The sequence below is a fragment of the Nannizzia gypsea genome, genomic scaffold (assembly GCF_000150975.2).
Source record: "Nannizzia gypsea CBS 118893 supercont1.1 genomic scaffold, whole genome shotgun sequence".
Lineage (NCBI taxonomy): Eukaryota > Fungi > Ascomycota > Eurotiomycetes > Onygenales > Arthrodermataceae > Nannizzia > Nannizzia gypsea.
This window is the reverse complement of record NW_003345201.1, coordinates 4,193,903-4,210,273: the sequence shown is the minus strand read 5'-3', so window position 1 is coordinate 4,210,273 and position 16,371 is coordinate 4,193,903. Positions and strand designations below refer to the sequence as shown.

The window sequence follows — 16,371 nt, the reverse complement described above, 5'->3', positions numbered from 1 at the left end:
CTGCAATCTTGATGATTTTTACCCATTTTCAGCCTGAAATTGCCATGTCTGTCATCGACATGGACGGACTTTGCAATACCATTAGTCGGACATTCGTTATAAATTTGAGTCCTCTGGCTCCGGACCATAACTTGCCTGTAGAATGCTACCATCATACCTCCTACATCGTTTAACACTGGTTCATTGGCACCAATATATGAATCAACGTATTATCGGGTAATATAGGTATACCGGTTGCGCGAAGATGGCCATCACAAAACAGCCACGACCAACAAAATCTCCAACGAAGCATAAACCTGCATGCTCAGCTCTGACATATTCTTCCAAAAAATGCAAAAATGCAGCGAGTGCCTGCCCGGCGAGTAAGGAAGTTCCGGTCTGCTGGGCTCATAAGAAGCTCGGAGAGGTGGTGACTTGCTGCCAGGCACCTGTTGGAAAGAATCGCAAATGCATGAAGAAGATCCCCTGGACCGAGATACAGCTTTGTTTCGACCACCAGAATACCGTTTTACCTTGTCACATATTACGTCTGCCGATCGAACTCCGCCAACATATCTTCTCGTTCGTCCTTGCTGAATATAAGAGGAAGTACGAAATCTATTCTGCGCATCACACCTTTTTGACCATAGCACGCTTGAATCGACAGCTTTTCAAAGAGACAAGCGACCTTCTCTACCGAAAACTCCTGTGCCGATTCTATTTCTGGGCCGGGGATATATATATCATGGAAAAACGGTGTCCGTCTGCTGACCCCGGTTCCTGGCAGAAGAGCAAAAGGATTCTAGTTGAATTCGATGTCGATGATGTTCGTGAGCCGATACTGAACTACCTCGGGGTAATTGCAGACCGTCTCCAGGGCTCAACCCTCCACAAACTTCATTTTCATGTCCACTCGGACGGGTTCCGGTACAGCGCCCCTCGACGGATAGAAGCTATTTTCAAAGCCATGTCGTTGTACTTGGAGCCGTTCCGCCAAGTGAAGAGTGTGAGGGAACCCATTTTCACGTTCAGCGTTGAGGTACCACGTCAGGCCGAATTGATGGCCAGGTCATCGTCGGATACGCCAGCTGCGTTGGGTGCAATAAAGGAGTGGAACAAATATCTGCAGGAGCTGTTTGGGAACTGGAAAAGAGCGTGTAAGGAAGATGCTGCTTCTTCAATCAATAATTAGACTTGATTACTCGTTAAGAGGACCCTGATACCAAACTCACTGTACATCACCTGTCTATACACCATAACGTATGTATACATCCAGCAGTGTCTACTAAGTCTATGTGCCTGGGCAATAACACTTCTCGCTTGCCCCGCTTCGCGGTAAAATTAACCAACCCTGGCAGACGCCGCAAAGCTTAATTTCCTTATCTTTTCGTGCCCCACCGTAGCAGTTTTGTGGGAGTCATCGCCAGCTCCTGCTACAAAAACCAACGACAGACAGAAGAAAGGGAGTCAAACGATAGAAGAGGGATAGAGAAACAGATAATTGAGTGTGCTGCTTGCAGGAAAGCCTTTTTTTGAAGACAACAGAGATCCAGCCACCAGATTGAAGATGGCGCTGCCCTTTCTGCTCTCCCATACACCCGAGTCAAGCTCTACAGAAGGCCTTGGCCTCAAGCAGATCTCGTACTTTGGCAGAGTTCTTATAAAGCCGTCGAGCGTTGACTATGCTCTATCCTTTGTTCGGGAGAACTTTTCTCTGCTAGATGTCTGCATTGATGCGACAGCCATCACAGACGTGGCAGACATCGTCGACATTCTTAACGCCGGAGCAATCCTTGCCTTTGTAACGCTTGACCAGCTCAAGACGCTGTCAAAGGAGCAAAGTGTCCCTTTCTCACGGCTAGTGGTGCTCTTGTCATCGGCCTCGGAAGTCCTTGATTTGAAGAATTGGGTGGCCGAAGCTGCTGAGCGGAAAGATATTGGCGTCAGTTGCACTTCGTCAGAGGCATTGGATACCGTTATATCCGAGTTGGCAGATGAATCCTCCGTCAAGACAGTCTACAGGTCCTACCATACCTCGGCAAAGCAAACTGCTCTTCTGGCTAACGAGCAGGAAGGAGTTGTCAGCATTATCCCGTCTACAGTTCTGTCAGCAGACAAAGAAGAGCTTTCACCTGCGAAGTTCTTGGTTGCTGGAGCTGTTCCAGATAGCAACACGGGATTATATGCTACTACTGTTACCGATGAGCGCGGAATTTCTTTGGGACTTGTCTGGAGCAGTGACAAGAGCATATTTGAAGCCGTTCGGACCGGGACCGGAGTGTATCAGAGCCGGAAACGCGGATTATGGTACAAAGGAGCTTCCAGTGGTGACACCCAGGAGCTGGTCCGAATTGGCTTGGACTGTGACAATGATTGCCTCGTCTTTGTAGTTAGACAGAAAGGAAGAGGTTCGCCTACCATCTTACCAGTTTTATGGACTTAAACTAACATACCGTCATATAGGTTTCTGCCACCTCGGAACAGCTAGCTGCTTTGGAGCATATAGTGGCCTTTCCCGTCTGCAACACACTTTACAAACCCGGAAACAGAGTGCACCTCCTGGCTCATATACTTCGCGTCTATTCAATGACCCGAAGTTGTTAGAGGCCAAGATAATGGAAGAAGCTGAAGAGCTATGTCAAGCATCCAAGAAGGAGGAAGTTGCCTCGGAAGCCGCTGATTTAATCTACTTTGCGCTCACAAAGTGTATTGCTTCTGGTGTTTCTCTTGAAGATGTTGAGAGAAACCTTGACTTGAAGAGTCTAAAGGTGAAGAGGAGACAGGGGGACGCCAAACCGGGTTGGTCAGAGAAACTCGGCCTGGCTAGCACCAAGGGCGGTTCTAAGGAGGCAGCTAAAGAGGATACCAAACCCAAGCCTCAAGCGATAGAAGTAGATGGCAAGATCACAATGAAATGCTACGTCACTGCGTCTACCCAACCGGGGACTGTCAAAGAGGCGCTGCAAAGACCTTCCCAAAAATCCAATGATGCAGTTGTCAACCTCGTTCGCCCAATTATCCAAGATGTTCAGCAAAATGGAGATGCCGCGGTTCTAAAATATACCCATAAATTCGAAAAGGCTACCTCCCTAACGTCACCCGTGCTTCTTGCTCCATTCCCCGAAGAATTGATGAAACTGTCCCCTGAGACCAAGGCGGCCATTGACGTTAGCTACGAAAATATCCGCCGCTTTCACGCCGCCCAGCAGGATGAAAAGCCATTATCCGTCGAAACAATGCCAGGAGTCGTCTGCTCACGTTTTGTCCGTCCCATTGGAAAGGTCGGCCTGTACATACCCGGAGGCACGGCCGTGCTGCCTTCAACGGCGCTTATGCTAGGTGTTCCCGCCATGGTTGCTGGATGCAAAAATATCATTTTTGCATCTCCGCCACGATCAGACGGCAGTATCTCTCCAGAGATCGTATACATTGCCAAAAAGGTCGGAGCAGATAGCATCGTGCTTGCTGGTGGAGCTCAGGCTGTGGCAGCCATGGCCTACGGCACGGAGAGCATTACCAAAGTTGACAAGATCCTTGGCCCAGGAAACCAGTTCGTAACGGCTGCAAAGATGTTTGTATCAAACGATACCTCGGCCGGCGTGGGCATTGATATGCCCGCCGGGCCCAGTGAGGTACTTGTTATTGCTGATAAACATGCAAACCCTGCCTTCGTTGCGTCAGATTTACTTAGTCAAGCAGAGCACGGCGTTGATTCTCAGGTCATACTTATTGCAATCGACTTGAACGAAGCCGAGCTTAAAGCCATCGAAGATGAGCTTCACTCACAGGCTATGGCTCTACCGCGAGTAGATATCGTTAGAGGCTCAATCTCCCACTCCGTGACCTTTGTTGTCAAGGACGTGGAGGAGGCCATGACGTTGAGCAACGAGTATGCTCCTGAGCATTTGATTCTTCAACTCGAAAATGCAGCAGATGTTGTTCCGCTTGTACAAAATGCTGGAAGTGTCTTTATTGGCGAATGGACTCCTGAGAGTGTTGGTGATTACTCTGCTGGCGTCAACCATTCCCTACGTATGTATACTCGATTCCTTACACACCTATCCCTAAAGTCAAAAACGGCTAATGATGTTATTTTCTAGCAACTTATGGATACGCAAAGCAGTATTCCGGGGTGAATCTTGCGTCCTTTGTAAAGCACATCACAAGCTCCAACTTGACGGCCGAAGGTTTGCGCAACGTATCAAGTGCCGTGATGCAGCTGGCTTCGGTAGAAGGTTTGGATGCGCATCGACGAGCGGTTTCCATTCGCATGGCCGCAATAGACGGTCAGTGAAGTTTGGGCATGATGACCTCTTGTGAAGTCATTTAAATGGCAGGATGGAGGTTGAGTATGGTGGTATTTCGTAGATTTTGTCCGTTTATATCTTTTGATTCCAACCTTCTGAGTAACTTTTTTTTTTCCCTCCCGAATCGCTGGCATTTGATATACTTTGATGTCAATATTGATTCGATAATTACACTACCTTTTTTTAACCCCAATCGAACGCCAGAAGAAAATTCGTAATCTCGTTATTCAGGCGCAAAAGATCCAAATAATTATTTCTTCCTCTCCCTAACCTTCCATTTGACGCCATTTTTGTTCACACCCCCTACAGATCTGGCCATCTTTGCCCTCTGCAGAGCCAACTCCTCCTCTGCGGCAGAAATATCCGCATGCTGCTGCTTGAGGGTTTCAAGCTTCTTTAACCGGGCCTCAACAGCTTTCTCTTTCAACCGCCGAGCAACAAAAAGCTCTTTTCTCACTCGCTTCTCGGCTTCAAGTTGTTTCTTGGACATTGTCTTGGCCATTTGCTTCAATTCATCAGCAGTCAGTTCCCTAGAGGCATCTTCTTCTTCCTCATCATCTTCCTGCTCATCCCTGTGTGCTTTCTCCTGCTGTTGCTCCTCCACTGAATCGACAAAAATGACTTTCTTCCCGCCTAGGGTTTCTGCTTTTTGGATTCCTTTCTGTAGATCGGCCTCTTCTTCGGTTTGTGCAAGCTGTCTTCGAACTCGTTCTCCCACTACTCGCAAATACCCGGCATCCTGTGTCTTTAAAAGGCTCACTGTCGCATGGCTTAAGGACTTTGATTCCCTAGCTCCGTGTTTCCCATGTGTTTTAGAGCGCTCTGACATCATTCCATAGGCAAATTCATCTGGGTTACGGTCTCGCGCCTTCTCTCTCAGGCGTTGTAGCTGTGCTTTTTTGAGATTATAATCTTTGGCTCGAAGGGAGTAGTCCTACATTTCCACCCACTGTTAGTCGATCGAACCTGTATTCGCCAGGATGTATAGACCTAGAATCTTATCACCTTGTGCTTTTCTAGGAGACCCCATTTCTCACGGGCAGCGGGCTGTGCTCTTTCGCGATGCACACGCCGCTGCACGGCATTTCGCATGGACGACATGGTGACCGTTCAAACCGTGAAGATATATGTAAACGCCTTAGGGTAAATATAGCCTGGTATCTGTCTGCCCTGGGCCCGAGAGTAGTGTTAAAATAAAAAGCGAAAGAGCCAAAGCTGTTTGAAGTTGTTGACTTATTTTTTTTACTTGACCTTATAAAAGTTCATAAGCGTAAAAAAAATAAAGTTTCCAACTCCAAGAGCTTTCACTAACGTCGTGATATCAATTGCATGAACGAAATGTCGATGACAGCTTAAACATCACCACGACCAGGTCGTCAGCGGCCCTTCAGTCAGCTTCAATTCTAGCGGATGGACTAGCTACATACCGGTCTCATTTATTTTGCCTCCTTTCCTTGAAACCCAGCAGCGATGGCCACCACTGCCGCACCGTCGGCTCCAGAAACCCCCCCAACGCCAGCTCGTCGGAAGGTCGACCTTCGGAATCCTACGCCGCTGTCTGCTACTCAGGAGGCAGAAGTCAAGCAGGCGTATTATAAGAAAGTTAGGGGGCTTTGTGATCCGGTAATAAAAGGTAAGCATTGTGGTTGGATTCATTGGCAACAGACACCCCATTGCACAGGCAACATTATAATTGTAATCAGGGTTGATTTGAGCTAACAGTTTCTTTTCTGTTATGTTAGAATTCGCAGCATGTGCAGTTAATCGTACAGTCACCGCTACGTGGGTTTGTCGGAAGCAGCGTCTTGCCATGAACGCCTGTATGGTGCTTCACGCCAGACCAGAGGTAGAAGATTTGGCGAGAGAAGAATGGTTTGCCGGTCGAGAGGAGAGACTAAGAGCTCGAGAAAGAGAGGCGCAGGAGACGGAAAAACGAAGACAGGAAGTTATCGCGATGATGAAGAAGGACGAGGAGAGGCGGGCTTCAGCCAACGCCGCGAAGAGTGCATGAGGAACCATGATAGGCGTACGTTACTCTTCTGGACCGATTGTTATATTTTGCAACTCCCCGGCGTTACTTCAGGTTGGAATTGGGCTATTCTTCTTTCTGTTTAATTGTACTATACATTTGGATGCGGTCTCTGGCAAGAGCAATTTCTCAAGCCATATACCCGGTTGCTGTCAACTTTGCACGCTATCCTTATCTTTGCTTTGGACGAGTTACAGGAGTCAATGTTTGGCTCATACTCTACGTGCCATTTGGAAAACATAATGATTAGATATTGTACAAAATAAATCTCATAGATCTCCACTAAGAAGCCTCCTGGAACGTGCCGTTTTTAAAACTCCCCTCCAATACGCCGATATTAGATTAACTCCTTTGCTTAGGCTAGAAATGCCTTGGTTGACGGGGCTTTCCCCCCCCGCTGTTCGGGCCAATGTCAGGCAAAATCAGACATCCGTCATAGTCTTGTCTTCGTCCTTTTCAGCATCCGCAGTTGAAGTATGTCCAAAGACGTCTTCCATCCGCCCATCTTCATCATCGTCTTCCTCTTCCCTTTCTTCTGCGTCTTTTTCGGCAGACGCACCGGCGCCGGCAGCTTGCGTATCCACATCCATTTCCTCTTCGCCTTCACTCTCCCATTCCCCTTTCATGTCCCATCCTACTCCTGTCAAGCAGAACCGCTCCGGTGGCAGCCGTATACCACCCATCATAGTCTCCTGTCCTGAAGCTGTAGCGCTACCTGACCCTCCTTCTTGTCCCCTCGAGACACCAGGTAGCATAATCCTATTACGTTCCGCTGCAAGGTCCATTAGGAATTCCTTGGGCAGGCCTGGCTGGAATTGATAGTGCAACCGTGAAGCTATGCTCATTCGCAGCGCACCTAGGCTAACGCCATTGCTACCATCTTGATGCGCATGGCTTCGGCCGCCGCCATCTTTTTGTAGTTCCCCAGGATAGCCCTCAGTTGCCAGGTATACCGCGTCTTGTAACGTGCTAGAGGTGTATCTGTATGCGAAATCAAGGAGCTGGAGCGGGACTCGTTCCTGATAGGAAGTGACGCCGAGCGAGGCCAATAGCATATGGATTAATCGTGCATCTCGAGGTCGTCTGCTTTTGCCGCTATCTTGGAGTGAAGTAGAAGGTATCTGCGCTGGGGTAGTGGTTGTTGGCGCAGCTGGGTTTGATGGTATAGGTTCGGCAGGGGGCGTAATTGGCTGTGTTGAAGGAGCAGATGGTGCCGCCGTAGGAGTCGCATTAGGCCTGGGTGAAGCCATCTTGTATTACGATATATCGAGGGTTAGACAAAGCCCGAACGAGCTCTATGGAGGTCTCGTTATGGTGGCTATCCGCTATCTGAAGAGCGCATATATCTCGCCTGGCCTGCAAGCGGGGATTGTGGTTCTTGGTGTTTGCCGTGAGCTGAGAGAATACCAAGTATGACACTGAGGAGAAAAGGAAACAGTGAGCTCTAGAAACCTAGCTCGTTCAGCCGTGTGAGTGAGTATCAAAAGATATACAAGACGAAGATGTAAAGTGAAGCTCGCAAGCTAACTGTTTCTTTGCGATCTCGAAGTCGCGGATCCCCGGTCACGTGTAACACGTTTTAAGGTTATGCAGAATTATGTACGTTGAGTTGCCACAGACTCTATAAACAATTGATTGATCCAGAGGGAGAAGAGAGTGATGGAGTAGACAGAGAAGATGGTGACATTAAACATTTCTATTAGAGTCTACGCCGAACTAACAACACAGAGCCAGGCAAAGTTCCCGACTATGGACAGAGCAGCAACAATATCAAGACAGGAGTAAATAGGGGAAACACGCCAAAAAATCCCGCTCATGAATGCACCAGATGCTGAAGCAATGACGCCAGGGAGTTGAGTCCCCGGTAGGCCTTCGAAAAAAGAGGGTATAAAGTCCTATCTATATCTGGCCTCCCAGAGGAATGAGGAACGTAATAGAAAAACAGAAAGAGAAACTCCAGGACTGAGCGCCAGCCAGCCAATCATAGTCAAAAAGAAAAAGAAAATATACACAGCCATCCACTTGATGGCTTAATATAGCAGTGCAACCTCCCTAGCGGACAGGAAGGGTTCTGGGAGTGCGTGCCGGAGACCTGGGTACCCCGGAATCATCGTTATCTTCGCCTGACGGTGCAGGAACCTCATCAGACATCCGCCGGCCGTCTTCTTCATCGTATTCGTCTTCTTCAGAGATATCGTCCATGTCCTCGTATACGGAGTCATGTATCGAATCATGCATATCGCCGGAAATCTCTATCGAGTCGCGAGATATATAGGTCTCGCGGATACCGCTGCGGTGATCGGTGTCAAACTCATCGTCATCGTCAGCTCGATCTGAGCCGACGTCGGTGTCGGTAAGCGAAAATTCGTCTAGCTCCCTCGGCTGGTCCCTCCAATATGTGAAATCTGTGAACTCCTCGCCGCCTTCTTGCACAAGTGTGCTGACTGGCGGGAAGAAGTGGTCGACCAGCTCCCTCATTGTCACGTAGCTGCTCTTATACTTGGTTAAGCTGAGAAGATCAAGCGAGACTTCTGCGTTGGAGTTGATGGTAAATATCCTGGTTGAGGGGATATTAACGGATCGATAACTGAGTGCATCGGTAAGGCGATTACCGAATCCGGCATAGAAGGGATTCTGACGCCCTTCAAAAAGACTAAGGATATCGCGCAGACAGGCCATTTTGAATACTTCCGGTTTGCGGAGGTATATCTCACGCCGTAGTGCGGCTATTGTTCGGTCAGGGCTCATGATCACTGGGCCCTGGGGGATCTTATATCCATCCTGCAAAATCCCTTTGAGATATGCTCGGGTGGTGTCCGCCTGGCCGGTAGATCTACTTGTTAGGTACATGATGTTGTAGCCATTGCTCGCAATGTCAGTGTAGAGCTTCGCAACACCGAGATGGGTCCAGTCCCGACCAATCATGTTTAGAACATGCCCGAGAGCATCAGACCTATGAGAAGACGTTAGAGGAGCATGACCTAGACATAGGAAGTAGGGGAGGATATAACTAACTTGGTGATGGTCCCGTCGATGTCTGAGATGACAATGGGAACCTTGTAGCTCCATAGGTACATGGTAGCGGGACAGACGGCCTTGTTGACGCTAAACGATATCGGGTTTGCACCAGGCTTGAGGTTGAGTGCCTTAAGCTGGTCGCTCGTTAACCGCAAGGTCTTCGCATAGCTACGGCCGTTTTCCTGTTGCTTATCTGTTGGAGTTTGCGGCGGGGTAGGGTATTCTAGTTGCGCATCCGACTGAGAACGGTGGTGTTTCTGTGGGTGGTTATTATAGTCTAGCTGATCATTGTCGCTTTGGTATCCTGGGTCCGATATGGCGTCGTCTGCCATACCGTTATGGTGCTGGATAGTGTTATAGGAAGCCTTACGACCAGCGGCCTCCTTGGCCTCTTCACTACTGTAGATCCACAGGTTGCCGTGCTCATCAGCTCCAATCAAGGCACCGATATCGTAGTTTCCTTCCAGCTCTTCGGCCAGAATCTTACGGGCTACCACCTCTGCTCTCAGGGCATCGTCTTCACTACTTTTGTATCCGGTCATATCAAGCATTAGGTCACCGCTCTCGGTGACCTTGGAAGGAATATTGGACCCAGATAGCTTTTTGGACAGCGAAATGGCTCTAGAGTATGCCTCTTGGCGGGATATTGGGGGCGGACTCTGGGACCGCGTGGTCTGCGGTGAACTGTTTGCACCCAGGCCATTTGCACGGCCTGCGTCCAGCAGGTCATCGGACCGAGACCTGTCTAGCTTATGGCCTATTTCGTGGGCATTCTTTGCGATAGGCGAAGGGGGCTCAGCCTCGCCATTCAAGAGGGGTTCCGTTATCGCGCGTGGCTGTTTCGGAGGGGTAGACGACTTTGAGGTAAGGTCGAGGTACTCGGGTTCTTGTAGGTTGTAGGCACTGCTGTTACTGGTCCCTTCTGGCGACGACTGCGGGCTGATAGCGGGTGATATGACGGGAGAAGTCTGCAGGTCTTCTGGGACGTCGCCAGTGGTTTCAAATACGAAAAAGGCTTCCCCGCCCTCCCCGAGTTTCATTGCATAGTCTTGCTTGACCCCATTGACACTGAACTCGACCTGGAGAATCGCTGGTTAGCAAATATTTTCGACCTTTTTTCATTTGAATTCTTTCTGTTGTTGGGGGCCAGGCGGCCTACCTTCTTCTCGTACGGTCGAAGCAGGGAGAATTTGCCGAAACGGACATGGAACGGCGAACATGCAAGTGTTCCTGCAGTTGAGACAGTCAGTAACAGCTTATACCAGTATCTAACTAACGCACAAAGAGAGACTGACCGTCTTCTTGCTCAATGACTATCACGTCGATGGCACCGCTGAGGGTGGCCGGATTGATTGAGTTCCATGTCTTAGATACCGAACCGCTGATACTTCTGACGTACTGCATCCCGCTAGCTCGGCATGTGAAGTCGAAGACGAGTTACAGAAGACCGCACCGGGAGAGAACCTCAGAGTCTAGCGAGAGAAGAGCGAGCGAAAGACGAAGACGAAGCTGGCGATGCTGAAGTTGAAGCTGGGGTTGAGGTTGAGATCGAGAGTCGCATATGTTGAGGCCGTCGAGCGAAGACGAACATGTGACGCGAGAGTTTGCGGGTCGCTTCGGCGCAAGAAGAAGAAGAAGAAGAAGAAGAAGAAGAAGCAAAAACGACTTGACTCTGCTAGTTGCTCCGTAGTTAGCGGTTACTGGCTTGACGGGCTTAACGAGGATCACAGCGCAGGGCTTAGCAGGCGAGTTAACTTGAGACCTGAGACCGATTTATATAGTCGAGGGGCGAGACAAAGCCGACAGCCTTACAACTGGGCAAGTGGCGCTAAACACGGCAGCTGTCCTTCTGTTGAGACGCTACAAGGGCAGATCTCGAGCCTAGACGGAGGGAGTACGGAGAGAGTAGTTATACAACAGTCCTGCAGGCAGGAGTGAGGCGCCCTTGCTTGACGGTTGGTCTCCGGTTCCTTTCTCTGCTGCGTCTGCTAACAGTTAACCACAGCGTCTTCTGTCTGTCTGTCGAGCTGCGTCTCCTGACCTACGTATGGAGTAACTCGCTGTGAAACCGAAGGCGTGGCATGGATGGTTACATTCGAGACACATTCTAGACGGCCCCGATGACGGTGCTAAGCAGTCCTGGTCTTAGCATTCCACTGATCCTGGCATCGTCACAGTTTCCCTTGCTCGCTGCATGGCTGTCCTGCCCTCATCCGGTTGGCTGCCTCCGAACGCACAGCAACAACCAGTAGTTATCCTCCGAGACATGACTGGCCTGTCGCTGCTGCTGCTGCTTTGCTGACTGCCGTGCGGTTACCGGTGTCTACGGAAGACGAAGTACGGAGCACTCCGTCAACATTCAACATCACCTGGTGGGCTTCGGGGGCAAGTGGAAGATGTTCATGTGAGAACGCCACTGGTGGCCGGAGATGGATGCTTAGCTCTCGCCCTGGCAGCGACGAGGAGGAGCCGATTTGATGTCTCGCTGGGCCGACAGGAGCTGCCGACAGGGACGGACGGATGAGGCTCTGTGGTGGCTGACCTCGGCCTCAACAAGTATCGAACAGGGAAACGATAAGCCAGACCTTCGCTTCGTCTGCTATACAAAGTAACTACGTAGGAAGCTACCGAATAACTACCATCTCGCTGTCCAGGCAGTGGTTCGGGGACATCGTTCTATCAACATCGTATTTGCAGTACTCCATGATCAACTAGTGTATCAACACCACAGCTAGGCAGCAGCCGCGCCAGGTCAACAGGCGAAGACGCCGCATCCCCGTAATACTCCGTACAGCCAGTCCATCCGCCATCTTCCTGTCTGTCTCTTCTGTCTCTTCTATCTTTGCTTTCGTCTCATCTTTTGCTTCTTTCCTTCAGAGCTCCTGCTTAGTCAGCATGTACCTCGGCAAGCTAAATCTTTAATCCGCAAAATATCAAAACGACCAAAAGCGAGCAAAAGACGAAGCCGAGCAACTCGCGCGAGCAAGGAAGACGCTTTTGAACCGGTTCTGCAGTGCGGAGATGAGCTGGGTTGCGTCAGGAGTCCCCGGTTCCCTCGCTCGTTTTTAATGGGGCGTTCATCATGGGGAGATACGAGTCGCTGCGCCTGGTGGCAGACGCCTATCCCGGTGTCCCCCAGGTACGAGTCCAGGGTGCAATGGCGCTGTTCATTGCCAGCTCGATCCTATGGGCGCTGATGTGGTAGGTCTAATGCCTTTCTGAGGCTTATGTCTTTCTTCCTGTGTACTCAGCTAATCTTGATGTGTGTTTCTTGTGCCGGCTTATAGGCTCACCTACCGCGCATATCAAGTCTGCCTCACGCCGAACGAGCTACTTGTTGAAAAACTCGGCCTAGACATTCCTCCCACTCCCGAAGTGATTCTGGAAGAGATAGGAGCCACAGATATACGGATAGCCTGGAAATATCCTGAGCTGCAAAACTCCGTCCACAAGCATGCGGTCCAGGTGAATGGGATCAGAGGTGAGTTCAGCCTGCTTCTTTGTCTCGTGACAGCAATGTCGGAGACAGTGCGCTGACAGCATGGTGCCAGTTGGCGAAACAAAACGCTCCGAGACGGCCGTTTCCATATTCAACCTTCAGCCCAGCCATATATATCATATATGTGTAATCGCAATCAGCTCGGCCAATTTCCAGACCTGCAGCGCTATTCTCCATATCCGCACCGGCCTAGGATCATTCCCTCCCGAACAAGATCATGAAAACCGTGGACCTCCTCTTATTCAAGCCTATGTGCCCAAGGCTGCCACAATCGTCTCTCCTTCTGCACCCGTCATGTCAAGAGAACACAGCGGTGGAGCAGCGCAAGCTAAACGCTCTGGTGCAGGGAGAAGGTCTATTGGATCGACATCGGCCCAGGACAGCAATAGCCCGCAAACGTTAGATGATGGGGAGGTTGCAGGGGCTGGCGAACATGAAGGCTCTTTAAAGCAGCTGGCTGAACGGCTGAAAGTGCTGCAGCAAGAAAATGAGTCTCTGGATAAGCAGCTAGCCCAGGAAGACAAGGAATACGAGCAGCTTCTACGTGAACTGGAGGACCAGAGAAATGACTTAAAGCAGCGAGTCAAGGAGAAAGATGATGCTACCGGCGATCTACGGAAACATATCAACAAACTGGAAAGCGTCAACCGGACGGTTCAGAGTGAGAAAAGCAAACGGGAAAAGCTCCTGCAGCAGAGAGAAGCTGAACGGAAGAAGCGAAGTGAGGATATCGCTAGATGGGACGAGAGGGAAGTTGAAATACGGGATGAACTTGTCAACCTGGAGAAGGAGAAAACCCGCATTGAGGAAGAGTCCACTACCAAATTAGAAGAATACCGGCGCAAAATCGCAGAGGAGCAAGGCGACATGAAGCAGATTGACGAAGACATCAAGGTCACGGGGAGCCGCATCAAGGCTTTGGAGGAGGAGAGACGGCGTCCCGGGGCCGATGACAATGAAGAAGGCAGAGAATTGGAACGCGTGGAGAGAGAACCAGAACAGTTTTGGGATGGGAAAATGGCAGGCCTCCGTTCTCAGTATGCGTCTCTCATGAACGTACACACTCAGGTAGGTGATAAAGGGCGATACGCAGTTCCAATTGTTTTTTTTTTTTTTTTTTTTTTTTTTTTTTTTTTTTTTCAGAAAGGCATTTCACCATTCTAACTCCCTATTAGGCCCAACAACAGTACTATGAGGCTCAAGACAGGCTGCAGTGGACAAATGCCCAATGGGCTAATACCCCTGGGCCGTTTGGCCCAGTTGCTACTCCTGACTTGGCCCTTAATAGAAGAACAAGCAGTCGTAGGCGTAACCGCCATCGGAGCTCTCTTACCAGCAACATGTCGTCACCTATTAGCTTTCCCTTGGTTGATACAGCGTTCTCGAATCCGAACTATGGCCAGGTTGGGACTAACTCCCCAACCTTCACGTCTGGCCCTGCTTTTTTTAATATCAATAATGGGATGACCATCGCAGATCCTGCGGATGAAACCAGCCCGGTCCGTACTGATACTGAAAATCCACCCATGAGCCCTCGCGCCGATGCATTACTGCCTTCTGATCTCCTTGGAGACGAAGAGCAAAGTATTGGCGAAGAATTAGAAATCACTCCCTTCCCTACAATTCCTACTTCAGTGGCTCCTACTGCTCCATTTGAAGGACTTCTACCCAATTCGCCGTCGCCCCTTTCATCTGGCAGCGATCCCACAAGCATCTTTGCCAGTCCCCATGGCAGTTTAAACAACCTTCATGATACCGATCGTAACACATGTCAAACCACCATACCCGGGTCATCCCAGCCCCCACCAACTGGAGCTCAGAGCGCATCCAGACGGCTGTCGGGGCTTTTTGGGTTTAATCGCCAAAGGGGTAAGACCATGGCTGACGGACCCCCGTTACTTGGAAGCCTCAAGACGGGTCAAAGTCAGTCATTCCCAAGAAATCTGGATGACGAGTTTGATCCTATAGGCACGAGACGCCGTCGTTTGAGCTACACCACAAACTGGGCGAATCCAATGACCACCCTCTTCCCACGTAACAATACGTCGCATCTCACGGGTGACAGCTCCTCTGACCGTCTACCTGCAGGGAGACGGGCAATGTTCCCTAGTTTTTTCACCTCTGGAAGACATGGTTCTGGAGTTTCCCCTAACCACAATCAGCCACCACTCAATTCACCAGATGCAAGCAAAGGGTATAACCAATTCAGCCCTCGCCATGACCCGATAGACCCCTCTATTCTTGGGACTGTTCGACGAAATTCTCTATCTCCCCGACCTTCCTCAACTTATTCGTTTGAAAACGCCCTTCCACGACCGACAATGGAGAATCAGCCGTTTGGATGGCCCTCATCCGACAAGGCCGGCAGTTCTGGGCATGATTGGATATCCCCGACTGCATGGTCACGGAACCAGTCTCGTCGCCCTTCAATACAAGTAGGTTCAACAGGCCACCTGCCTCTCGGTCTACCTACTGAATTAGAGTACGATGAAGCTCCATATGAGCCACAGAGACCTATTCAAGCTCCCATTGGAACTCGACCTCCATCCTCCCATCGCCCTGTCACCCCAAAACTAAACCCTGCCGCACCCTCCTTCACAACATTTTTTGGTAAGAAACTAGACAGGCCAAAGTCAAAGGACTCAGAGCCTCCGAAGTCTCGTGGAGAAGACTCCGCTCACGAAGAACTGTCACCACCTGCCTCTCGGCGCTCTAAGGATTCTCGATCCATCCGAACAGCAACCACCGAGTCTCACGAATCCCTAGAGCAAGTTCCCTCCGCTACTCCATCTGAATCAGTCAGCACAAAGGAATCATTTATCCAGAAACTCACCCGCAAAGGAAGCTCAAGCAAGTTTAACATGCCCTGGAAGGATCGGGCCAGCCTCTTCTCTAAGAAGGGAGACTCATCCGGACAAGGCGAGGCTGACGGCGAGGGCATTGGTGAGATGCACCTGGATAAAAGCAACGAGAGCGCCATATCACTTGGTGATAAATCCGGGGAGAAATCTAGCAAAGGAAGCCTCGGGTTTGGGTTCATGCGCAAGTCAAAAAAGACAGAGAAAGCGCCGAGTGAATCCAGTGGGATAGCGAGCGAGACAGGAGACGAGTCAGTGTCCGAAGATACATGATATATAGCCTCTTTTGGAATAGAAAAATTTATATCCCTTGATGAATAAAGAATACTATTCATAGCTGAGCTTCTCGTTCAATATCTCGATGTTTGAATCAATGTCTGACGGAGTAGCTGCTAAATGGTTAGTCATGACTAAGCCCCGCGCTATCAAAATCAACATTAGTTATGCGCTTGAATTCTCTGGCGAAATTCAAACAAGACGTTTAAAAGATCTATATCATATGCGGGATACACGACCAAACACTCGCATAACTTGCATAAATGGCTAATTCAAAGTACGACGCTTCTATCCATTATTGACCCAACTAACAACGTGATAGGTATGAGTATGTGAAGAATTTCGAGCAAAGCGACGTGCTGCTGCCAAACACCTGGATTGTGATACGGATTGATGGCCGCGGAT

General features: G+C 49.8%; 7 protein-coding genes across 7 annotated transcripts; 4 read left to right on the top strand and 3 right to left on the bottom strand.

The window, feature by feature from the left end:
* Positions 1–244: 244 nt before the first annotated feature.
* On the top strand, positions 245–1,171 carry MGYG_01539 (hypothetical protein; the record flags this gene model as incomplete). Its single annotated transcript, XM_003177416.1, has 1 exon — positions 245–1,171. One exon carries the CDS (start codon positions 245–247, stop codon positions 1,169–1,171), a length of 927 nt encoding a protein of 308 aa, XP_003177464.1.
* A 375-nt stretch (positions 1,172–1,546) lies between these two features.
* MGYG_01538 (histidine biosynthesis trifunctional protein) lies at positions 1,547–4,273 on the top strand (the record flags this gene model as incomplete). Its single annotated transcript, XM_003177415.1, has 3 exons — positions 1,547–2,387; positions 2,443–4,011; positions 4,080–4,273. The coding sequence occupies 3 exons, from the start codon at positions 1,547–1,549 to the stop codon at positions 4,271–4,273; spliced, it is 2,604 nt and encodes an 867-aa protein (XP_003177463.1).
* A 263-nt stretch (positions 4,274–4,536) lies between these two features.
* On the bottom strand, positions 4,537–5,387 carry MGYG_01537 (U3 small nucleolar RNA-associated protein 11; the record flags this gene model as incomplete). Its single annotated transcript, XM_003177414.1, has 2 exons — positions 4,537–5,220; positions 5,292–5,387. 2 exons carry the CDS (start codon positions 5,385–5,387, stop codon positions 4,537–4,539), a joined length of 780 nt encoding a protein of 259 aa, XP_003177462.1.
* A 369-nt stretch (positions 5,388–5,756) lies between these two features.
* MGYG_01536 (hypothetical protein) lies at positions 5,757–6,297 on the top strand (the record flags this gene model as incomplete). Its single annotated transcript, XM_003177413.1, has 2 exons — positions 5,757–5,919; positions 6,029–6,297. The coding sequence occupies 2 exons, from the start codon at positions 5,757–5,759 to the stop codon at positions 6,295–6,297; spliced, it is 432 nt and encodes a 143-aa protein (XP_003177461.1).
* Positions 6,298–6,737: 440 nt separating this feature from the next.
* MGYG_01535 (transcription initiation factor TFIID subunit 9) lies at positions 6,738–7,565 on the bottom strand (the record flags this gene model as incomplete). Its single annotated transcript, XM_003177412.1, has 1 exon — positions 6,738–7,565. The coding sequence occupies one exon, from the start codon at positions 7,563–7,565 to the stop codon at positions 6,738–6,740; it is 828 nt and encodes a 275-aa protein (XP_003177460.1).
* An 802-nt stretch (positions 7,566–8,367) lies between these two features.
* Positions 8,368–10,737, bottom strand: MGYG_01534 (lipin-1; the record flags this gene model as incomplete). Its single annotated transcript, XM_003177411.1, has 4 exons — positions 8,368–9,268; positions 9,331–10,412; positions 10,493–10,563; positions 10,629–10,737. 4 exons carry the CDS (start codon positions 10,735–10,737, stop codon positions 8,368–8,370), a joined length of 2,163 nt encoding a protein of 720 aa, XP_003177459.1.
* A 1,678-nt stretch (positions 10,738–12,415) lies between these two features.
* MGYG_01533 (fibronectin type III domain-containing protein) lies at positions 12,416–15,963 on the top strand (the record flags this gene model as incomplete). The annotated part of the gene is made up of 4 exons (XM_003177410.1): positions 12,416–12,534; positions 12,621–12,814; positions 12,885–13,900; positions 14,008–15,963. The coding sequence occupies 4 exons, from the start codon at positions 12,416–12,418 to the stop codon at positions 15,961–15,963; spliced, it is 3,285 nt and encodes a 1,094-aa protein (XP_003177458.1).
* Positions 15,964–16,371: the final 408 nt, after the last annotated feature.